Raw genomic sequence first — 25090 nt, forward strand, 5'->3', positions numbered from 1 at the left:
ACTAAAACAAACAGTAAAGCCACAACTATCAACACAAAAAATGTAAATAACTTTATTTATAATCTGTTTTCAAGTTAAGTTGACACAAATTGAAGGAGATGTGACCATGTGGTAGTAAGAGGTAGGAGAGATACAGAAATGGTAGCCAAGTAGCATTTTGCCAGTATGACTATCTGTAGCCTAAAACGGTGTTATGATGATTTCTTCAGAAGTTGCAGATTTAATTCTGTCTCAGGACAAATGAGTCTACTTTATACTCATTACAAAACCAAAACTGCAACTGAAACAATTTCTACTCTGAGTATTACATTAGATGTTTCTCCGATCAGGCATACTTAGAATATATTTCCATGCAAGCAGGTTACAGGAATTTACAATTTGAATGCAAAACACTTTCTTTTCTAACCATTATCACACTTAAATGTTGATGGAACAGTAATGATAGAAAGCCAGTTAGGTGATAAATGCATATTTGTTCAGTTAAATGATGAACTGTAACTGACCTTAAATTAAAGTAGTACTTACTGGGATTGGGATTTACCACTTGATCAAGCAGAATGAAAAATCTTAGTGCAAAACAAAAGTGCAGTTATCACACAGGAAAAGATTCCTTCCTTACCCTGTGATTAAGATGCATTGCATGACTTTGTGGAACAATTTAACCTATTCAAGGCAAAATAGATTTTAGCATAAATGATCCCTCTGTTCCTGGCTTCAATGGAAAAGCATGCCATGACAGCTCCTGTTACTGGTTATGCTGTCTTTCTTTTTACTGAGGCTATAAAGCCCTTTTTGTCAATATACAAGAAACAAAGAATGTTTACAAGTTAAGCATTATGCTAATTGTAGCACATTCCAAAGGGGTCAGCTAATGCCATCACTGTAATGAATGTTCTGGTTACATATGATTTGTAGTGACAATAAAACCTAAACATGACAATATTTTAGTACGCACAATTACATTGAAATCATGTTTAATTTCAAACAACTAACCAATACTTCAGTTCTGTTTTACCTTGGGGATTGTTATCCCATAAATACAGTAAGCTATAGGGCTGCACATGTGAACAATTATAAAGAAAAAAGTATGTTTATGGAAGACAGTACAACCTCTACAGCAGATTTTGTATATTATCAAACAATTATCACTGTAGTTCTTACGGAGCTCTCAAGAGGTTCTTGACACTCCTGTTGTTTTGAATTATAAAGAAAACTGACTACATGAAGCTTGCTGTCAAAGCAAGTATAAACTGAGTGTGAGAGATCTTGATGTGCTGTCCAGTTCATTCTGGACTTCCTGGTTTCCCTTCATCAAAGCTAGTAGGACCCACTTTAAGTAGTTGAGAACGTGAGAGAAGAATAAGAGGAACCAGGAATATTATTGCAAAAAGATAAGTGCTAGGAGCAATGCTTCTCTCCTGACACAACACACTACTTCAAGCAATGTCTGTAGAGTAGCTTTAACCTATTCTGCACCTCCACTGACCCTTCTTGTAAATGGTATCCTGGCCTCTTAACTGTGACTGAACTGAAGTCACGGTTAGGTTAGATTCAAAATCTGAATTACCTCTGATAAAAGATCATGTTAAGAATAAATTTCCTTGTCATCAGATGTTATAAGTTTTTATTTGGAAATGTATTTAATGTGAAGCTTAAAGATCTCTACAGCCTCAAAAAAGCAGCTACAGCAACACATACGGAAATTAAAAAAAAAAAGTACCTCAACACTGTATGTAGGCAAGCCCTGTTGAAACTATGAATGTCTTGAAGTTGCTGTTATAAGCTTTACATCTTTATTCAAAAGATTATATGAGTTTCCTGGGTTTTGTGTTTTCACTAGTTCAGTTCATTTTTCCTTGGACTCAGCTGCATTTTTTCCTTAACAGTTGAAGGCTCATACAATAGATGCACAACTAGCATTTGAAGTCCTAGACTTAGTCCCAGTCTTTTATTTGCCTCTACCTGAGGTGTGTTTCTGTTTGTTTGTTTGTTTTTGTTTTGTTTTTTGACCACATAATGAATCAGATATAAAAAGTCTAGGAGTTCCTGTGTACTTCTCCATTTGGGAGTCTGTTTTACTCATCCACATGCTGTCTCCAATCTGACTGGCCAGCAGAGGTCACTTTGTCTTAGGAATCAAAGCAGGCTCCTCAAATCAATTTTGATATGTAAAGAAAATCGTGAGTGTTGAGAACTTCCCTGGAGACAAAGAAAAATGTACCTCGTAGCACAAAGGAATGTGAACACCAGGCAGAATTATAAAGAAAAGGTAATATAATAAAAATACAGAAGAACAGTGGTCTCTTTCAGAACAAGATGTGCTAAGAAAAAAAAAAAAAGATGAAACAGAAATATCAAAGACAGGAAAAATCTTTAGCTTGACCACGTACCCATTGCTTAAAGGAGATACATAAAATGAAACTGAAAAAAATCCTTAATTGTTCAGGCCAGTGATTTATCACAAACGAACAGAAAGAGAATCCTGCTAAAGCAGCTATTTTGGGATAAGTTTTCAGTACTAGTTATTTATACAGTCATTGAATCAGTGTTAGCTTATTACAGTTATGACTGTTAAGCTTATGTTAAATCCTGCATACATACAGAATGTAATACAGTTTGATATCCCTATGAAAACAGTGCCACGCTGCTAACCTCCAGGGCAACTATGATGATTTGAGAATATCCATGGTAGTAGAGGTACCTGAAACTTCTTAATGCTATTTCCTTTCCCTAGCCAAGTAGCATTTTGGTATCTGTGGTATCTACTCAGGATTTCTATCCTTTCCATCCACAATTTATGGTACACCTTCATTCGCAATCATCTCCCTCCCTTCTGTCAAATGAAGAGTATTTCATAGTACCAATGACGGCCCCTCCACAGATATAAGCAGACTTCAGACATGAGATTTAAGTACGCTATATATTCCAACACTAATTTATGCTCATTATAGAAGGGCACATCAGATGTACATCAGAAGGGCTGATGCATTCAATAGCGTATCTGACAGGGAGTTACAGCTGTAACAATTTTAACCATCAGAATAACATGCCTTTTGCACTAGGATTTTAGAATTAAGTTGTTACACAAAGTCAGCCCACTCCAAATCTCCTTGACACTCGACACCTCTGGAGATCAATCTAATGCACATACTGAAAATGACTTGTACATAGGGTTTGTAACAGACCACTGAATGTATTTAGTGTATTAATTTTCAGAGGATTAAGTATACATAAATGATATGTTCCAAGTTATGTGCAATAGATCTGTTTAACAGATTTATTATTGTTTGCAAACACACACAAAGAATTTTCTGTCTTCTATTCAAGCAGAAGAGTTAACAATGGTGCTTTTGCCACTAACTATGGTATGCATTTTGAGGTTATATACCATTCCAATTCACATGCCTTCTTTAAGTCAGGAATGCTCCTCAGTGCTGCCGCTGAAGGATCGGCTCCGGACGTGATTTCTCAGTTGCTCTATAAGCTCTGGATTCTGCTGCTGTATCTGTTGTGCAAACTGCTGCCCCCTGCATAGAACAGTTGTTAAATAAAATTACCAAGTGAAAAAAAATGACATGCAGCTTTTGTAACAAAGTAAGACATCCGAATGTAACTGAAAGCTGCACTATATGAAAGTTGAGACTAAAGACACCTTGATTAAGGCTATACAGCAAGTTAGTTGTAGTATTATGACTATCTACTTAAAGTCTCTCCAAACAGGACCTTAATCATCAGGTCTTAATTCTTTCAGACTACTGCATCTACTTGGTAACATGGAAAAATACTACCTTACTCGCTAAAACAAAGATTTGGCAACAAATCTATTCCAATGATTTGCTCCCTTCCCTTTGAGATGATGCACTCCAGTAGTTAAAGGTAACTACTCTTCTAGTTGAAGTGCAACTTTATGTTAGTTTTTCTAGAAATACAGGATGTGGCTGGCAACTTGTACTTATGAGCCATAGGTCATTAATAGAAAGCATGCATACAGTTACACGGAAGTACACCTGAAGGGTGCTGAATCTTCCAGATGCATCATTGTTATCTTATTAGAAAAGACTTGGGTCCTGGCTTTTGTAAAACTCACTCCTATTTTATTCAGTTCCCTGAAGCCCTTTTAGTCTAAATGGAGGGATGCCAGAGCACTGTCAGTCAAGAGAAAACTTTAGAACTTGTTGCAACTTGCACTGTGTAAACTCATAGAATACAATTTGAAAGCACATGTATGTATAAGCAACTAAAGGTTTCAAGTAGCACTTTTAATAGACGGCATTTGTAAAATGAACAGTGCATGAGAACTAAAAACTGAAACTGAGCACACGGTCACTCCAATTGATGGAAATGTACAATGCAGACAAACAAGATGAAAAGTAAGTCTTTAAGATCTGTTTTAATAATAATCAGGCATACAATGAGTAAAGGCGACAGTTTAACTGGTCTGACACTATCCCTCTTAAATAGATGATGCACAATAATGTATTTACAAATGTAACAGTAAACTGTGTGATTCGTAATACTTACGCATGGATCAGGCTGGACAAATCCGACAGGCCACCAACACCTGCAGCAGGGCCACCGATGGCATTTGACATCATCCCCGACATCCTGGAACAGTTAGCACAGTGTTGTTGGCATTGGGGTACGCACGAACCTTTACAGTAAGCAATAAAGTGTAGCTCTTTATTGAATTGCTGGGAGGAACTAAGTTGTAAGAAGAAGAAACTGCAGTAGTTCTATTTACAGTACGCAAAAACAAGACTATGCTTTCAGGAATTCAGTACCATCTACCTTTTCTCTTTTAATTCAAAGTGCTGAAGACATTTATTTTAATGGTACTTCATTTTAATACTTACAGTTGTTGAACTTGGGGATTCTGCATTAAGCTTGCTGCCTAGAATAGATAATATATATGAAATATATTATATATGAAATCATAACACTAACTACTTAGGTATCACTGAAGGAATTCCACAATTTATTACAAAATCAAGCTAAGTTTATGTCCTCAGAGATGAATGGTCCCAAGCTAAAATAATCATTGCAAGGAAAGGTGTTTTTTTTTTTTTTTTTTTTTTTTTTTTTTAATATGTTGAACAACAAATTTTCATTGGATATGAAAAATATGACAAGACAAACATAAAACCCTGTACTAGAGTAAAAAGCTAAAAAAGATTAACATATGACTTCTAGGTACTAAGGTTTTCAGTAGGGCTTTTTAGACAAAGGTCTGTGTTTTGTTGATTCCCAACTGAATAAATCAGTTTTCCAACTATTATTACTAGTGAGAATAAGCTGTTGAGACTACAGCCAAATGAACAAACTACTGCAAAGCAAACCAGATTGTGGACTTACTTGGTACTATGGTTTTGCCATAACATGTATCTTCTTTGATAACTTGCCTATCTTATTTCATAGTAAGGATATTCATATTTCTCATTCATAAGTTACTTCAAAAATTCTGTTGTGTTTACTGTAGTGTAAGAGTGTATAGGGACAAACACTACAGAATAAGCCAGGTGATGGTTTAAAGTTAGTAGTGTAATTCCTACAGAAATCAGTGGCTGTAAAAACCAACAGGCATAAAGCTGTATCTGCTTATTAAATCTTATTAAATGTAGTACAAAAACTATACATGCATATCAGTTGGCCAATGTATCTCCATACAACTTCTCGAAAGTCATCTGTTTCTCTAGTCTACATTTGGATTTTTAAAAAATGCCAAATAAAAATTGATTCTGAGGGAAGTACAGGATTTTTTCTCTCCCATCAGTAACAACTTTGATCTGGCTCAAAAGGAGACCAGAAATAGCTTTCTCGAGGTCAGTAAGTCACTTTTTTTTTTTCCTTAAAAGAACAACAACAAAACAACAACCACCACCAGCAGAAAAGCCACTTCCACCTCCCATCACAACCACCACAGGAAAAGTTTGTTAATTAATTCGTGGCTGGATGCCCTGTGTTCTATTCACTTGATCTGGCATCTTCTTGAAATGATACAAACAATTATTTTGTCATAGTTAGCTCCACATTAAAGAGTATATCTTCGACTCTAAACAGATGCAGACTGTCTGAGTAAGTCATGTGGCCAGTGAAGCTGTGGACAGAGTTCCAGTGTTACTTCATCACTAATGCCATTGGAGAATTCACTTGCTTCTTCCTTTGCTTACCATCTCCATACCACAGTATCAGCTGCATTGATCTGTTTTCCATGTGGGAGCACTGGTTGAAATGTCCTACCCTAGAGAAGCTACCAGAAGGGTAGTAAAGTTTTAACTGGAATCTCGAAGGAAATAAGTATTTTTTGCATTTTTTTTCTTCAGTTTTTTTTTTTTTCCTTCAAAAAACCATCTTTGACGTTAATACATAAAAATTGGCCCAGACAAGCATGCATGGAGAAAACTATTGAGGGACAAAATCACAATTTGCCCAGCACACTAGAAGGAAAAGAAAGCATTATATGTCACTTACATTCACTATTTTTGCATTTATTAAAGCATTAAACACTTAATGATGTCAGGGAGAATTTGAAAAGGTACGAACAAAAAGGTGTTCTGCATAGTTCTCCCCGGGAAGTTACTTAAGCATTTGGTAGACTGCCTCTGAAACGACAGTTATTCATTTAAGAAGGGATTTCTTTTATTTGCTGTTAATTATTACGTGGCGAATAGAAAAGATACTGTTGACAAGTGTTTTGCTGTTCATTCCATCTGTGAAAACAACATAGCTATCTATACCTATGATTGTTCATAAGTAGGACAGAACAAGTTGGAAATCAGACAGGCATCAGAGGAGATTGATCCTCTACTTCTCAGTTTGAGTGTAAAATGCCTTTGAAAAAATTAAATTCAGTATAGTGCAACTATTGCCTGTTATAATAAACATTAAAATCACTTGTGTTATTCAGCAAGAGTTGTTCTTAAGAATTCAGTTTTAAAAGCAACGTAAAGCTTGAAATATACTCACCATACTAATGAAGGCAGGATTATTTATCAAGCTTGCCATGTCAAAACTCAGTCCAGTTCCAGTCTAAAAACAAGTGAAAATTGAAGGTAAGTTTACCTCCAAAGTCCCAGTTAAAACAATTGTTAATAAATAGATGCAGAGCTAACTTACAGGACTGGACATGTCTCTTAGTTTCTGTTCTGCTATTTTCAAATTTGACTTGTAAGAGTCATTTTCTGGATCAAGATCCAGTGCTTTTTGGTAACTGGTAATTGCTTCTTCAAACTTATTCACTGAGGTCAGAGCCAACCTAATGTGAAATAAAGAAATCCTGGGTAGAACATACATGACTATCAAAATATAATGATAGATTTTTCTGCTCCAAGTAAAACAGTATCTCACAACTCTTCTCTTAAGCACTAAGTTAAAAGAAGTTTTGCTGTTGTGCTTAGAGTAAGCCTTTGTTGTAGTAGAACAGATGATCCCTCAGGAATTCATTTTGCATCCATATGTATGCAAGTTTCATTAAAAAAAAACTGCCATTATCAAGTGATTTAGTCTCTGTTTTAGAGCACAAGCCCAATCCAACATGAGCTCAGAAATTCCTCTAAATGTTTCTTCCATTTCTTTTGATCCAAAAGATTATTCAGAAGGGTATATTCAGAAGGTAAGTAGGATGAAGATACTCTTAACATAAGATGTGCAGTTTCAAGAAACCAAACAGTAGAACCACAAGTTTCAGTCTAACAGCTTTTTGCCCTGGATCAGTTGCAAGCTTCTCTTGGATCTTCTGCTTCACCACTTGACAAATGGGTTACACAGGATAGTAGCAATATCTGTAAGAAACCCACGTGTCAGAGAAGCCTACTTAATCTTTTGAAAAACATTCTTCTCCAGCAGCTCAGGAGAGCACAGCAGATTATCTACTACTTTTGAAACAATGTTTGTTTTCAAATTTGATTAGTTCCTACATTTAAAGCATCATCTTTCTTTGAGCTATGCCAGAAGTCCATCTGGTTGCTGTTTCAGTTCTGCCTTCTGCTATAAATTCAATTTATGCTGATCTCAAAGCTAACCCAATTTTTTTCCGCATTTCGTGAAAGATCTGTGTAACCTACATTCAACTTCTGTTTAGTACTCCAGTTTCCCTTTAGTATGTGCTGAGATGGATACACAGACTGTGCTGATAATAAGCCCGTGCTAATACCCACTAACAGACCTCAGTCTTTTATGTCAGGCAAGAAAGCTCAGTGTTAGATACATTAGTCACAGTCATTACTCTCAGTGATAATGAACTCAGTACGAAAATCCAGGGTTTTCAATGAAACTTCTGGAGGAACCCAAGCAATATTAATGCTTTCTCCCTTAGCACAGTTGCTCTGCAGTGTTCTCCCTTTTGGCCCATTAATTTGCCAAAATAGTTTCTGACCAGAGGAGAAATGCAATCAGGTATTTCTGTGATGCAATTGTGTTTATTTTTGGGGAAAGTATGTTAAATTCCACTTCTTGGAACACACAAATCAGAAGAGCAGACTAGTTTCTCTGCTCATAATTTCAGATCCACCTCCTACCTAGAAGGGTGCTCTCTCAGAGTCATTCTGGTAGCATGTCTTTAACTGTCTACACTACTCCTATCTCTGCATATTTCTGTGCCACTTCTGTTCCCTTCTGCAACACATACAGAGCTTCCATCAAATCCTCAGAAAAGCTGATGTATGTGCCTCTCTACTGCAGTCATAAATCCTAGCTTTCTCATAAGGATTTTTTTGAGATGATTTCTGCATTTTTTTTCCCAGTTATTAATAAACAAGCACTGTTTCCTCATTCAGCCTGTGCCAAATACATTATTCTTTCAAGCTGCTGAGTTAAGCAACAACCTGTAGCTAAGAATATATCCTCTGTTAAAGCGGTCAGACAAAAAAGAAGCTTGAGAACGCCTGAGAATGATCCCGCTTACACTGTGTATCTAAGGGTACACTGCTCTTACATCTAAAATTCTAAAATAACCTCTCATTTCCAATTAAATTGACCTATGGCTTCCCTCTACTTCACTGATACCTGGGGATCTTGTGTTCTGCTATATACATAAACAATCTTAAGAGAGTCATATAAGACAAAAATTCTAAAGTCTTTAAAATTTCAAAGTGAATTAGCTATACACTAGACGATCTTAGAGGCTACATATGTAGTGTTAAAATAAACTCTGTCCTGGGAGGTTTTCAAATGGCAGAATTCCATCATCTTTGATCTTAAATAAATGCCCCTTGGCACGGTCTTGTCCCATGCCAACTAGCCCAAACAATTTTAGGGCATGGTTCAGAAATTAACACAGGCCAAGGCAATTTAGCAATAGGCAATTGGGATGTGGTCACTCCATACTGCAAACAAGTTTTTAATAATATAGACACATGCTATTTTGTGCCAGCTGACCCCAAAGAACAATCCCAAGCATTTTTTTTTAATTTACTAGTATAGATAAAACCACAAAAGCCAAAAGCCTGAAGCAGCATTCAGCCTACACCTTCATAATATGCTCGATTACCGACAATGTAAAGCTACACATCTCAGAAGAGTGTCCCTTAACTAAAGAAGACATCTCATTTGGGAGAACATTCTTGACATTTTTAGATAGCACTTCATCAGACCCTCTGCCTAAAGGGACAAACCTGCTAACCGCTCAGACAGGACTGAGAAAAAAATGCTAAACGGGACATAGCCTAGCCTTGCCCAAATATCTACTTCTTGACAGTTACTGAACAGAAAAATCAAGCTTCAAGTGCTAGCACTGAAGGCCCAGTACTTTGAAGGATTCTGTTTTCTAACAGCATCATTAACAGATTCTCTTTTCCAACAGAATAATTTTTATAACTCATGATTAGATAGGAGAAAAGAAAAACACAGCATGACTTCCCAAATTTACAAAGTTGATAAACTGAAATTAAAAAAAAAAAAAAAGAAAGCTAGCTGAAAAGGTCTGATATGAAAATGTTGAGATCAACCACCGATAAAAAACTTAAAGCTGAAAGCATGATAGAGTCATCTTTAGAAAATTGCTACACTTTCAGGACAAGAATGTCAGTTAAGCAAAACAACATAGCTCCATTTATTTCAGAAAATGTATGGTGATATACATGTGGGCCTTCAGCATTTACTCAGATTTCTATTAGCTTACCCCATTCTCCCATACGCTTTGCTGTACTTCGGGTCTATTGCTATGGCTCTCTCACAGTCCTTTATTGCTTCACTGTACTTGTTAAGTTTACTTTGAGCAGCAGCCCTAGGAGGATACGTGGTGGGGAAAAGAGAGAGTTTAGTCAAAAACAGTAACAGCAAGAACAAAAAAGCTTAGGTATTTGCATGTCAGTTACTGACTTTAGACACATTTTCTCTTACTGACTCATTCATTAAGGCAACGCCTTAACCTTCCTCAGTCAAGCAGGACAAGCAAATGTTCTGAATTAGGTCCGTGCTTAGGTTCATCACTAGACCGGGCTTTGGAGAACAAAGACTCACGTTTCAGGACACAAAGGAGAAATCACTCTAAAACTGTTTTATATCTAGTATATGACTATGCTCAAAACACATCACAAAACCTTTTGCATGACGTGAAACTCTGAATTAGTAGTTGACATTAAATTGTTATTCAAACAGAAGTATTCTACACAATTGCACTTTTCCAATAAGGACTATACTTTTACTGCATTTTGAAGGAATACTGTGATTTTTCTCTCTTTTTTTTTTTTTTTTTCCCTCTTAAAGCAGTTAAGTCTGTGCCTCAGAAAGCACAGAAATTGCCTTTCAGTATGAACCATCCCATTTGCTCTCTGAAACTGACTTCAGGATAATGATCACAAGGAAAATAACAGCTTCACACTAGTTTTGAACTGAAGTGATATTTCTTCTACATACGTAACTGTACCTCAGCAAAACTCATGCTTGCAAATAAATTGGGATGACACTTTTTAATCTCTGAATTACTAAATTAAAATTGTATCTCCACACCAGAGAAATACTGAATGCTGTGGTAGTTTACACAATAAGGTTAAAGACTTGCCCCAGACTAAAAAGACAATTGTACTAATTAACACTCAAAATTTTCCCAGTTTGAAAAGTCTCAAAATACTCTAATTAGTTCTTCTTTGACTAAAAAGCTATAGAAGAAAGGATAATATTTCCATTGCATGAAGCACTGCTTTTTTTAAAAAATAGGAATACTAGATGCTACAATCATCACTGTATTCAATCCCTTCTACTGTGATAACCTCACATTGGATGTTTTCTCTGACTTTGATTAAAATCTTTTCTGAATGGACTAGTTATAGCTTTTAAATATTTAGGCCATGTAACAGTTGTCTAGCTCTGTAGATGCCAGTACGATCTGTGGATAGCAACTGGGGACAATGCTTAGTCTCTCATGTGTTTGAGCAGAAAGTGTTCATTCCATATTTAAAAAAATGGTGTGGCCAGATACAACTTCAATGGCATCTAACCTCTTCTCTTTATCCCACTGCTGTGAGTAAAAAGCAATGCTGCTAAAGGTGTTAATTCTTGATGGATTCCAAGCTAGCTCAAATAAGATAAGGCCTATCTTTATTCAGATACTGTATCCCTCTGGGAACTCCAAAGAACTGCTCATCTTCTTTTAAGTAACTTTGTACAATACTGGGCTCACTGACATCAAGATTCATTTTGGTGCTCACAAATGTAGTCTGTGATGATGTAGCACAGAAAACAGTGAAGTATTTTCACTCTTTTGACAAGTATAGATTTGGTTCATTCTACTGAGGAATCTTTCAGTTATTTGGGGAGGCTTTTGAATCGGGTTTTATATTAACATTTGATACCTAAAATCACTTATGCAATCATTCTTAAAGATGTAAAATATTATTAGCATGCTGTGCATTCCCTTTCTCTTTATGCCTGCCATGAAACACTGAGTCATATACTTGCATTTATCACAAACTAAAGTGGAGTAATGGGAGCACAGCCCCCAAAAAGGAAAAATCCACAGAGTACACTGCCACAAGGCCAGGTTGACTGCACTCAAGTTAGTAAGTCCTACTGATAACATACTGAAGAGCAAAGGAGCTCTAGAGGCATGGCAGTTTCAGCAGGGCTCATAGGTTACACTGCTTATGTTCTGATGTTGGTCCTCAGGGCAGTATACTGAAAGTGCACGTTGCTGCTAGGATAACATGTCCTTCCAGAATTCATCTGGTCCAATGTCAATTCTACACTGAAGAAATAATTATACAATGGAACTACAACAACACAGTCTTGTTATTTTTCCAACGGATCATGCATAAAAATTCTGAGTACTTATACAATCTTCCAAATCTCCTAAATGCTGTAACACATTAACACTAGTTTTTCCACGGGAAGTCAATACTATAGGAGACAGAGATAGCAGCTGAATCACCAGACCATCAAGAGAAACAAAAGGCTCTTACTACTCTCAACAGACTGGGAACCACAGCCTACATAGTGATTTAATATAGACAAAGCTTAAAAAAACTGACATCAAGTGTTACAGTTTTAAAGCCCACATTATACCTACTGATACAGATAAAACTAATTACCTCACATTTGCTTTAGATGTGTTACAAATTTATTATGTTAATATGCTTATGTTTTATTTAAGATGTTAATATGCTTTAATATGTTAACTTAATATGTTAACCTCTGAATAGCCTCACACTATTTTGATCTACTTCATATTTTATCTTTAAAATAATGTTTATTAAGTTTGGGAATAAAAAGTGTGTACTATTCTGCTTTTACCTGTTGCAGTAATAGACTGCATTGTTTGGATCCAGTTCTATAGCCCTAGTGTAACAATCCACTGCAGCAACAAAGTTTTCTTCTTTCATATGATTGTTACCTGAAATAAATTAGAAGAAGCTCTTAAGTAGTTAAAAGATATATCATTATGCATGAAAAAAGTAGAGAAACTGTATTATTCTAAATAAGACAGTTCTGATGGCACTTTTGTGAGATACGTTCTTTTAAATACAACTGGCATGGAATAAAGCAAATAGAAGTATCTATTTTGTCTATAAAATCCATCATGCACATTGTAGTCCACCACATATTCCTTCCTCTTCTCCTTTTTTCTTTTTTTTCCCCTATTCCACACTTTCCAGCTAGCTTCTCCTGTTAAGTGAAGATCCCTTTGTTGAGAAGTGTAAATGTAATAGCAGTTCCACTCTAATACAAATTCATCAGTTTTAACTAACTTTTCAAGCCTCAGTCGAATAGGCTATATGTTAACCCCCTTCTGGTCTTACATCTACCAAAAAATCTCCCTGTACCTACTCATTTAATATGGGAGATAAAAGCAAAAACCAAGCACACAAGCCCCAGTTGTGTGATGTTGTCACACAGTTCATTCATTAAGATAATGAAAAGTGTATATAGTGCAGGCAATCTGAAGTGATTCAGAGATGAAATTTCTTACCTCTGATCTTCTACTCAATAATAAAGTTTCATACCTGATGTTTTTAAGTCTACTACAGTGAAAAGGCAGAATAAAGTCACTTCTCTATGCAAAGAAAATTTTGGAGTAAGTTCTTTCAAAATGAAAGATACCTTCCATATTTCTTCCACTCTGACACAAGGTGTTTGTGGTGGTTTCTTTCTTTGTTTCTCTACTTCTCTGTTACAATAAAAGTCCTAGTTCAGAGTGCCTGAGTCTAAGATTGTCCCAGGTGCCACTGCTATAGATCCTTAGCTTGCTAGATCCTGCAGAAGTCTTGGTTTCCAAGCAATGTTAGGAAATTGTCAGGAAACAACAGACTTTCAATATTTTTCTTGTATTTTGGTATAATATTTCAACCCTCTCCGAGAGTAAGCAAAAGAAGGCACAGGTCAACAGCTTACTACAGCTGTAACTTACTACAGTTATAACTGCACAAGCAAATGCTAGAATATTTCAGTCAGATAGAAAGATCGTGGAGCAAGCAGTTCTAGGTGACAATACTAACTGAAAACAATTATACTTGGATTTATTTGTGACTACAGAACACTTAATAAACAAAATCAGATTTATGTTACCAAGTATCATCAATATATTACAAAATCACCTCTTCTAACAGTGATACAGTAGATTGTAATTACAGTCAGCAATCACTACCAGTGAGAAGGCAAACTGAAACTGTAATTTGATGTGTACTTCCAAAATACACATAGATTATAACCGCATCTGCCTCATTTTTACAGGCCCACCACATACACATCTTTCCTTTAAGTTAGAGGTCTACAGACTAAATCCTACTGGCAGTTTAGCATCATGAGGTAGCTGCACTCAACAAGATTGTAGCAGTTAGCGTTTCTCTGAAACAAAACTTATTGATGATCATCAAAGCTGGAATTTCTGATACTGCTCTGAAACAAAAGTGACCCGAGATACAGGGCTATGTTGGAGCTAGTTTCAATGGGTACCAATATTGCTCTCTCTGCAGCTCAAAACTGGCTAAAGGAAAACAGAAAACCAGACCTATTTCTGCTCATATTAAGCAATCCCAGACAAAAGGAAAAGCAACAGTAATAGCTTATTTTAACGCTGGAAAAAAAAAATATTAAGATATAAAACAAATGGTTATATTTTTGAGTGCATGTCCTTTTATAATGGAAGTACTACCTACTGTTATAATTTATACTGTGGTAACACCAAGCAGCTCTGTTTAGGATTAAGCCACAAACCTGCATATAATCTGTACCCTGCATTGCTTACATTAAGCAAAATGTCAAGTGATATACAAGAGCAGGGAAGTAAATTCAAGTATTTGCTAGGCTGTAGGGTATATAACTCAGGTTTCATAACGATCAAGAAAGAAAACTGTGCAGTCTGATTTTGTTTCACTCTTCATTAGCCAATTTCTAGAGGGCAAATTTGAGGGTGGAGGAAGGTACAGGCTGGTGGCAGAAAAGGTGTATGAAGTTATTCCATAAGTAAGGACATACAGACAGAAACCACAAAATGATAGAATTACATTATTGTAGAAGATAAGGCTCAAATGGATTTCAGCAAGTTGATGCAATTTATTTCACTAAGCTCAAGCAAACAACTATGCAAAACTGACAAACCTGATACCACAGATAAGATTAACTTGTGTGAAAATGAAAAGGACTAATATGAGAAAGCAACATTTAAAAATAGGATATGATGTTTTAAATTTATTGTGGGAGTTAACCTAAAGCATTCCGAGCAGTCCCAAATTGCTTATTAGTTCTTTTGACAGCCAACACTTTCAAGCGCCCTTTGTCAAAGTTTACACCCCTTCATTTTTTTCAGTAGAAACATGAATTGCTTTAGACTAACTAACACACTAAGACTAACACAGAGCACACATTCATTTTGTTTTCTTAGTCCGTTTCACAAAACCCTGAGGACTGACAGATGAGAAGACGGAAGACATTAATTTAGACCATGGATTGGTGTAATATCCACACCTAGAAAGGACTGGATATCCCTGCAGTCCCATAACCACAGCAAGCGCTGCAGGTATTTTCTTAGATCCCGAATGGCCCAAGTTACTTAGTCCCCTTACAAAACAACAGTCACCAGTGGAAAAAATGTGAAGTTTTTGTATGAGTTGTGTTGCCCAGTCCAGCTGCTTTACTATCCCTATTCATGATAACCAAAAAAGTCTTAGAGCAGAAGATGCTTATTTCTATGTTAATTTACAAACCTTCATCCTTCAGTTGGTCTGCCTTTTCAATATCCTCTGGTAAAGAATCTGAGAGAGGCAGCATGTCGTTCTGTATGTAAACAAAACAATACTTTTTCATTAAAATACAAGCCCTAATTATAAGTTGGACAACGTTCCATCAACAAGCAACAAGATCTCCTAATTTAGCAGAGTACAAAACCTAGAACATGAGTAAAACACTAAGAAGAGAAAGATAGCTTGCTTTCTACTACCAAAAAAACCTTATGTCTCATCACACATTTTAAGGAAGTCAGGAAGAAGACAGTTGATAAGTGTCTACAATCCCTGGTGGTTTCTGTGCTTCCTGTACTAGAAACTCAGAGATAACATAAACTACTAGCATGGATTTTAAAAAAAATAGCATTTTAAGGTCAGCACTTAGGGGTATTTTTTAAAAACTGAACAACTAAATTATTTCCAGAAGGGAATGAGAAGCATCATAAAACAGTTGATGAGCTCAATCAATTAACTGAGGGATAAAATCCTTTAAGTGAGAACTAGACAATCCACCGTTCAGTAACATCCTACATTGAATTGTCCTTGTCTACTTCAAATTAATTCCTCCCACTGCCCCTAAAGATTCTTGTTCTGCAAGCTTTTAGGGAAATTTCACTCTTTTCCCATTTTCCTTAAGTTTTCACATTTTTTGACCTACATAGCACTTCAAGGTTGTGTATACAATACGAAATTTTATCACATACTGGCAGAGTAAGTCTAGAATTTAAATTAAAATCTTACCTTGTGGAAAGAATTTCTGAACATCTCTATCAAATGCTGTGGAGGTGCAAGATGAGTATCTTCTGGGTTAATCTTAAAAACAGTCTCCAGACACTGAATTGCAACTTACAAGAGAAAAAAAAAAAATCAGTTCACCAGTTTCTCAACAGAAGTTTAATTTCATTAATTTATTTATAAAGCTGTGATTCATTTCCTTATTCAGCTAGTAAGAGCAGCAATTTGAAAGACATTGTAAAATAAAGAGGCTACCTGATCCGCAGAGAACTGACTATAAGCTATACAAAATCTTATATAGTTCTAACATTATTCTTAAAGCAATTTATAATTTTAATTTAAATTCTCTCAATCATTTTTTTAAATATAAAAATAAAAGTATTTAACAAAAGCACGACAACTCAAAATACAAGTATGCGTTACATGGCCCATGCCAAAACACAGCCAAACCGCCTAAAGTTTGTGTGACACGACAGAAGAAAATGTCTTATCTTTAATTACAGTATAAATGCAGGATACTTGTTAATTTTCTCTTTTCTGAAGTAAAATATATTCATCTGAAGACACTGTCTATTAATAAAATGCTTCATTAATCACTAGTCTTTATCCTGTAAGAAAATATATCTACAGTATCCTTTCACACATTTTGTTGTGTAAGGATTAAATGGCATTCCCAGTCCTGCAATAATCTACATACACTCACATGAAGCAATTCCAAAAAAAAGTAACCAAGTACCAGAATGAAGTTTTGAATGTCACCACGTTTCCAGACAAAAGAAGATGAATGGCAATTAGTAATATAGAGTTTTGTATATACATAAAGTCTGATAGTTAAACTACCCCAAATTGTATTGATACTTTCCCTATCATCTTGAGAATGCAGTAGAATGCTTCCGTTAAGGTATATCATCTAGATGTTTTAGACTGAAAACTGAGGAGGAACAAAGAATCTTCATAAAGCGTAGTTTGAGCAGAAAAAAGGATTTTTTATGTCTTGTTTTATAGATACCACGTTTTTAACCTGAACTAGAGATAATTGAGGACAGCTCAATTCAAATTACGTATTAGTAAAAACAGAATCTTAGAGTCTAAAATGAATTTCATTCCAATGTTAATGTAATAAATGTAACACCAATAAGAATTCAAATTATAAGGGACCCCAATGTTGATCTCAAATTAAAATTAAAACTATTAAAAGCTAACAACAGTAAGGCCAGTTTGAGGTGCCTGTTTTCTACACCATAGATGGGCAAAACAGAAAATAGTAAACTTGTAAAACAAGTAGTTAAACTTTGAACAAGTATTTTTTTTAAACTCTCATAACATACAATAGAAATTATTCAGAAAAAGTTTAGTACCACAAAATTAAAGTTGATAATATGTAACACTAATTGAATACATGGTTAAATACACATACAACTTGCTCCTATAACCTATAAATGTTAAAAATACATCAGTTTGCTCCATTCTAAATTACTTAGTAGAAGTGGTGAAGAATTTGGGTTAAACTCCTTTACCTCCTGCTATGTAGAAAAACTTTAAATGAGCATTGACGCCAAATTTTGAATTGACACCAAATGATATATTTACAATACTCCTTGTTAGGTCTATCATAAAATCAGTGGAACTGCATGTCTAGTTTTTCGTTATATGACCTAATAGGAAGTCAATACCCAAAATATACCTACCCCTCTTCCCTCAAACTTATTTTCACCTGAAGACATTCCCTTTCCTGAATACCTCACTTCATTTGTAGTTTTATGTGAATTTAAAGTACAATCTTTACCTTTCTAAGGCATTGTCTATAGCAATAATTCTTTATCTGAGAGGATTTTTTTTGCACAGTGCAGCAGTGCAAAACATGCATAAACAAAATAATCCAGAATATATTTTCATTACCAGGAAGTATTTCCATTAAATAAATAACCAGTTGTTACACTGAAGTCTTTAGTTTTCCTTTAACTGAAAAATTTGAACTTACAATCCTTATAATATCTCAAAAGTACAACAAAAATAAGAGGTCTTGCGGGATGAATCCATAGGTCAGAATAACAACCACATCTTAACATGTAAGCAAATGATAGAAATCTGTGTAAAAATACATTGCCAAAGCTGAAACTTTTCCAAATTAGATGATATATTAAGTTGTGAAAAGATCAATAGCTACCTTGTTTTAACATACTGAAGTAAAAACCTGGCCCAGTAAAGTCAAAGGGGTGAAGATACGTTTTTGTCAGAAATGTATCTCACTGCTCTGTTACTGAAGTGAGGCAGGGTTAGCTGCCACAGACTCAAAATCATCAGAAAGTTGTGGAAGACTTATAGCACCATGTGAGCTACTCACTGATGAGGCCAAAGTTATCTGTTCTCCCTGTTACCTCCACCATCACATACACTTTCAGAGACCTAGGCTGTTGCCACAGCTCGTACAGATCTTGCAAACTAGTGCAGATCCCTACCTCCCCACTGAACAGCTCAGAGAACATCTGGGGCTCACACAAACACCTATTATGTGGCAACAGGAGCACGTGGACTCTGCTGGAGCCCAGCTCAGCATCCCCAGTGCCACACAGCTTCAGGATCTTTTGCTATCCATGCACAAGCTGCAAACAACATCAAGGCATCACAGCAGACTTGCAAGCTGTTGATTGCTGAATAATGAATATTAACTGGGCTGCTGAGGTATCCTGTTTTTTGCTGGAATAGAGTTAATATTTTTCAGAGAAGCTCACACCTGCTGATTTTTGATGAAAATCAGTGTTCTAACACCACTATGCTTTAGCTGTTGCAGAGCAGTGCTTGCACAGAGCCCAGGATGTTTCAGCTCCTCATGCTGCCCTGCCAGCAAGGAGCTGGGAGGGGACTCAGCCAGGACAGCTGGCCCAGGCAGGCAAAAGGGATGTCCCATACCATATGGGGTCATGCTCAGCAATAACAGCTGGGGTAAAGAAGGAGGAAGGGGAGAACATGTGGAGTGATGCCATTTGTCTTCCCAATAAATCATTATACATGACAAGCCCTGCTTTCCTGGACATGGCTGAACACCTGCCTGCTGATGAGAAGTAGTGAACGGATTTCCTGTTTTGCTTTACTCATGTGCATAGTTTTGTTTTACGTAGTACACTGTCTGCATCTCAGACCCTGAGTTCTCACACTTTTACCTTTCTGATTCTCTCCCCCATCCCACCTGGGGAGAGTGAGCTATGTGGTGCTCAGCTGCCTGCCAGGGCTAAGTCATGACATGAGGCCCCTTTAGTGCTCAGTGTCAGCTTGCTTCATCTTACACACAACTGTCTCTTAACTCTAGTGTTACACGCATACCTCACCTTAAGGGGTACATTCCACAGTTTCAAGAACTCTGCCTTTGAGGACTCACTGCAGTACAATCATCTCCAAAGTCAGAAAAAAAATAAATAACAGTATTGTGCACTTCGTAGAGAGTTTCTGCTTTAATCCCACACAAACAGGTGCTACAGACAGGAAAAACTTGTAGATACTGCCAATAGGAAAGGGAAGCAACTGCTATTTAAATGCACTGTCTCAAGTACAACTTGGAAGAAGTCAAGTTGCCAATTCATACAATAGGGTTGAGCATTAGAATAGAGATCTGTATCACTTCTCTGGATCCTGCATTGAAGAGCAGTATATTTCTTCTGTCTACCTTAATTTCTCAAATTAAGTCATTTTTATTCATAACGTAAGCACAAAATTCCTAGAGGAAAATTACAGTATCATTGACATAATTTTTTAATATAAACATGCAGAATGCAGGAGTTTGAATACATACTAGGCTTATATTTTGATAAGGTCTCAATTTTATTTGTAATGTTCTATCTTTTTGTTGTTTTGTGGGGAATAGGAACTACTTAAATTAATTATTGGCATAGATACTTATCATACTGTGTTTTATCTTTTCACTAAGATACATAAGGTATCAATGAAAAACAACAATCAAATTCTTTCATCCCTTATGTCTTCACCTGACAATTCAATGGGTAAGACTCAGACTATTCCACAAGCAATAAAGATATTTTGCACAACTAAAATGACTCATTTATTCAGAATGCCTGCCCCGATCCTCTAACACATAGCATATGGTATCAAACTTCTGGCAGGGTACAGCTCTAAAATTAGGATTTCATATCTGTATTAAAATGGTAAGTTTCATATCAGCATTTAAGCACAAGTGAGGTTTTATAATATTTTTGTTCAGAAAATAGAATCTTAAAATTGTTGATTCCTTCAAATAAACATCGGCTAAGGCTGCTCTACAACAGGTAATCAGGTAAACCTTCATAGGTGTGACCCAATGTTTAACAGCATTATTATAAAAACAAAAGGAAAATTTGTTGTCTTCCGTTGTATGAAATACTTTCATGAAATTAAATCATTGCTTTCTTTCATCAGCGGAACAGAAATTTATTATTGGAGTACCATCATACACTGATACTGGTTAAATTCAAAGATGACTATCATTTTTCAAATGTACAAACCCAGCCTGTGGAATATCCTTTGAATAGCATGCTACAAATGTCCATTTCTTGCTTCCATTGGTAAATAATTAACTACACTATAAAAGCAACAGACAGTGGAAGGAAGAACATTCCAGGTTTCCCTTTTAAAGCTCATGCCTCTCAGACTCAACTCCTTAAATTTCAGGAAAAGCAATCATCAACTCCCTAGATGTTGTTTGTTACCCTGGTAGTTCTAGCCTTCCTCTTTATACCTCCAGTCCATCCTCCCATTGAGTCATACAGCCAAAGACTACTTAGAGCAGTGCACAGGTCTTTTAAACTGATGCTATGGAAAGCTTATTTCAGAATTAATATTTCTGTTCTTCTCCTGCTTAATTCCACATTGTGATAATGCCTCCCATGGAGGGTCCAGGAATTAGAGAAAAGGAATAAGAACAATATGAAGGAGGAAGACACTTCAAATGTTAGTGAATGTCTCACTTTAGCTGTTGGTTGGCAGAAGAATACACACAGAAGTCCATCTTCCTGTGTCTTCTGTTACTAGAAATTATGCACTAAACTGGAAATACTAGCTACCATGTGCTCTTTGGAATTGCTCTTTATGTGGAAAAGTAATGCAAAACATTTATTTTCCTCATTCTTAGTTTCTTTTAGATTTCCTTCATAAATTACCCAGAATTTTTCTAAGTATGAAACAGGAGTTCTTCCCATATGCCAAAACCAATATATGGTTATTTACATCACACACACAAAAGGCAGGAGGAAATTAAACATAAAAGCAAAATGAAAATGAATCAGTAGCAAAAAGTTGCAGGATACATACACAAATCATTCCCATGGTTTGCATTATGGCTTTGTCTAACTTGATGTGGTTCAAAGTATTCAGTATCTGTCACTTAAAATTCAGGTAATTTCATAATTTTAGAGCATTTTTAAAATGAGAGATGTTTTAAAATTAATTATGTCAGAAATACTAAGATCACCATTTATTCTCATATAATATGCTGTGGCAGTTTCAGTTAAGTCACCTCAGTTACTTTCTATACACAATAGAAATACATTTGGCAATATACACCAGGTAATTTAACGCATGTATGCATAGTACCTGCCCATGTATTACTATCTTCATCACTTACCTTCCAGGCTTTCTTGTTCATCTGGAGTGAAAGTATCTATCTGACTCTGCTCTCTCAAAAAATGGATGACAGCATAAACTAAACGCTTCACTGATGACATTTTGAAATTGTTGATTTTTTTTCTCCTATGTCTTAAGAGGAATAGGATTTCTTATTTCTGGAAGGAAAAAAAAAAAAAAAGAAGGAAGAAAAGCTTTGTAATATGACAGGATGTATGCTTTGGGCCCAGTCATGAATTCCTAGAGCATTCCAGCCTCCCACCGACCTCAGTAAGAAACGCACCCAAAACACGGAAGATCACCCTTCATGAGCAAGCTGAATAAAGCGGTGCCTTGAAACGAGCCATCGAACTGTAAGCGTTATAGGGGAATCCTGCAATCCTCTGGTCTATGAGCAAAAGAGGACAGATTTCCTCTGGCTCGCTCCTGCAGGAGAGGTCACCGAGGATAATTCAGTAACTTATTCTCCTGAAGGATGCAGTGTTCGGGTTGCATTCCTCAGACACGGTTCGGAGCGGGAACACACGCCTAACTAACTCATCGTCAATTAGCAACGCACACCGGCAGAAAGATGCGATGACGTCAGGAGGCACGCTGCCACACGCGCCCCTCTGTTTTCCGACACGGCGCTGCCGAAAGCTTCGCCTTGGCCGGGCTGTAGCGCCGCGACCTCGGTGCACACTCGCGATCCGTGACACGGGTGGCTCCGTCCCGCTGGCGGAGTTACGTAACTTTGGGGAAAACCTCGTCTCCTCCAACTTTCCGAGTTATTTTTCCACAAACCCTCCGGGTCCAGGCGGGCACTACCTCCCCCTGATGTGAGGGGGATAGAAGGCTACGGGGGGGTGCCTCAAACGCAGGCTGGCCACAAACAGGGCCGAGACCACGGGGGATTATCCCCCACCTCCCCACTCACACTCACGGTCACACTCACACACTCACTCACGCCCCTTCCCTGCCACGGCAGGGACGGCTGAAGGCGGCTCCCGCGGAGGAAGGGCTAAGCCAACACCAGCGCCCCCACAGCCCCCAGATCCCGTGGGTCTCCCCGCATCCCCCCGGGCCCCTCTGAACCCCCCGGGCCGAACCCCACGGGCCGAACCCCCCGCCGCGACCCCCCCGCACCCCTCGCCCCCTCCGGGCGCCGCCTCGGGCCCGGCCCCACGGCAGAGGGTCTCGGCGGAGGAGGCGCGGCCCGCCCGCACGGCGTGGGGGGTGCATGGCGCTTACCGAGCCGAGCCGGGCTGAGCCGAGCCGGGCCCGCCGCTGTCAGCGCCGCCGCTGGGCGGGGAAGGGAAAGGCGGCGGCGGAAGCGGATGCTTGGGGGGGCTGTGGCGGTGCCCGCGGCCGGCGGTTACAGCGGTGACAGCGGGAGCGCAGCCGGCTCTTCGTCCTCCTCCTCCTCCTCCTCCTCCTTTTCCCTCCTCCTCCTTCTCCTCCTTCCTCCTCCTCCTCCTCCTCCTTCTTCTCCTCCTCCTCCTCCTCCTCCTCCTGCGGCCCCGCCCCCCATGCTGGCCCTGTGCGCGGCTCGCAGGTAGGCGCGGTGGCACCGGGGCCGGGGGGGGGGGAAGCTCGTGGGGCACCGCCTCAAAATGGGGGGCGTCCAGCCGAGCCCTGTCCCCTCGGGGGAGGATCTGGGGACCGACATGAGGCTCCCCCGGGCACTGAGGGCCGCAGGGTCCTGCGGGGAACGCGGGGCGAGAGGGCTGCGGCAGGGAGCGAGCTCCCGTGGGCTTCGGGGCCGCGGCCGTTCCCGTCCCACCTCCCTGCCTTTGTTCGGGGGGAACCAGGGCACACGGGACTCGCAGTCCTCCCTTCCCAGACGGCTGTGAATCAGTTGATCACCGCTCTGCTGTCAGATTAAGTGCACAAAGACTTTATTTCCCCAACGTACATTTGCATCCCCCGCGTTTTTTTTTGTTTTTTTTTTTTTTCCTGTGCAGGCATTTTCGCTGTTCTCCATGTTTTGTGTTGACTGTCCATGTTTGCCCTGCAGATTTTTCAGACAAAAAGAAAGAAATGGAGTGCTTGAAGGATTGGAGTTATTCCTATAGAGAAAAAATGAAAGATTAATCTTTACAATTTGCATTTGGAAACTAAAGATCCCTCCTTCCTAAATACTGAGAAAGCGTTGGGTATTGATTTAAGCATTGATTTTATTTTTTTTCACCACGTGTTGTAAGCACGTCAGGGAATGATCACTGCAATTTGTTAAGTGCATTATTTTTGTCAGTCATCATGTGAATGTGACCAAGTCATTGTCCCCCGCCGCGCCCCCCCCCCCCCAAAAAAAAAAGAGTGATCCTGAATGCCAAACAGAGACCTCTGACTTTCCAGAGCTAAGCAAGTGGCTGCAGAAATGTTGAATAGCAAACACACTCACAATGCTAAGGTGAGATACAAATGGCAGTTTTTAGTAAGTTTCAAATGTATCTTACATTGAATAAAATGACTAAACATTTGACTATTTTATTTAAAATGGTCCGATTTGTGGAAGGAGGCTATTTCTAATTGAATACCTTTCCTATTAGAATCTGAAAGAGTCCAGGAGTAACATTTTCAGTAAAGTGCATAGAAAAAAGCAGGCTAACACATAGATTAATTAAGTTGGGAAAATAGTCTATTTACTCTTTGAGGATATTATTAGTAAGGGAAAAAAATAAAGTGGGAAGTGTGACTTAAAAAATTTAATTGTCCTAATAAAATTCTCCAGGATCCAAGAATTCTGAAGACTTTGTTTCAAAATCTTCAAAATACAGTTTTGAGTAGCAAAATAGATGTATGTGGGTTTTGGAAGAACCAGAATTTCTATTTAAGACATAATTTTAGATTTTTGTCTCTGGAGATTCTGAACACTGTTTTTTCTCTTGACAAGGAAGTAAACTGGCAAGAAATAGGGTTGGTGGGAAGTGGCAGGAGGAGGAGCAGGGAATGGGAATGGAGGTCATAGAACTGGGAGACCTTTTGTAGTCACTTTCCTATAGCATACTTATTGCCTCACTGTGTGTGTGCTTTCCTTGAACTGTCAGGTCCAACACCAGCGATGGCAAGGACCAGACATGAAGCACAGGACATCTTGCACTTTCCCTGTGCTC

The 25090-nt window shown here is 38.0% G+C and overlaps 2 protein-coding genes across 5 annotated transcripts in view; one reads left to right on the top strand and one right to left on the bottom strand.

Moving 5' to 3' along the window:
- Positions 1-26: 26 nt before the first annotated feature.
- Positions 27-23289, bottom strand: SGTB (small glutamine rich tetratricopeptide repeat containing beta). 2 transcript variants are annotated; one of them, XM_035310744.1, is made up of 11 exons: positions 23226-23289; positions 21997-22153; positions 16392-16495; positions 15633-15702; positions 12724-12823; positions 10115-10219; positions 7114-7252; positions 6964-7026; positions 4854-4891; positions 4522-4605; positions 27-3527 (listed from the first exon to the last, which is right to left on the bottom strand). In XM_035310744.1, the coding sequence occupies exons 2-11, from the start codon at positions 22094-22096 to the stop codon at positions 3416-3418; spliced, it is 915 nt and encodes a 304-aa protein (XP_035166635.1). In that variant the 5' UTR covers positions 22097-22153; positions 23226-23289; the 3' UTR covers positions 27-3415. The 2 variants fall into 2 exon arrangements, with proteins under 2 accessions (XP_035166635.1, XP_035166636.1); XM_035310745.1 differs by having other exon boundaries at positions 23231-23258.
- The window catches only part of NLN (neurolysin), a 36130-nt gene continuing 34314 nt past the window's right edge, over positions 23275-25090 (top strand). The window contains exons 1-2 of one of the 3 annotated variants that reach the window (XM_035310736.1): positions 23338-23428; positions 23466-23529. In XM_035310736.1, coding sequence (XP_035166627.1) covers positions 23504-23529 — 26 coding nt within the window. In that variant the 5' untranslated portion in view covers positions 23338-23428; positions 23466-23503. Of the gene's footprint in view, positions 23530-25090 lie in introns of all 3 variants that reach the window. The other 2 variants (XM_035310737.1, XM_035310735.1) reach the window with 2 other exon arrangements.

Source organism: Oxyura jamaicensis, chromosome Z, assembly GCF_011077185.1.
Source record: "Oxyura jamaicensis isolate SHBP4307 breed ruddy duck chromosome Z, BPBGC_Ojam_1.0, whole genome shotgun sequence".
Lineage (NCBI taxonomy): Eukaryota > Metazoa > Chordata > Aves > Anseriformes > Anatidae > Oxyura > Oxyura jamaicensis.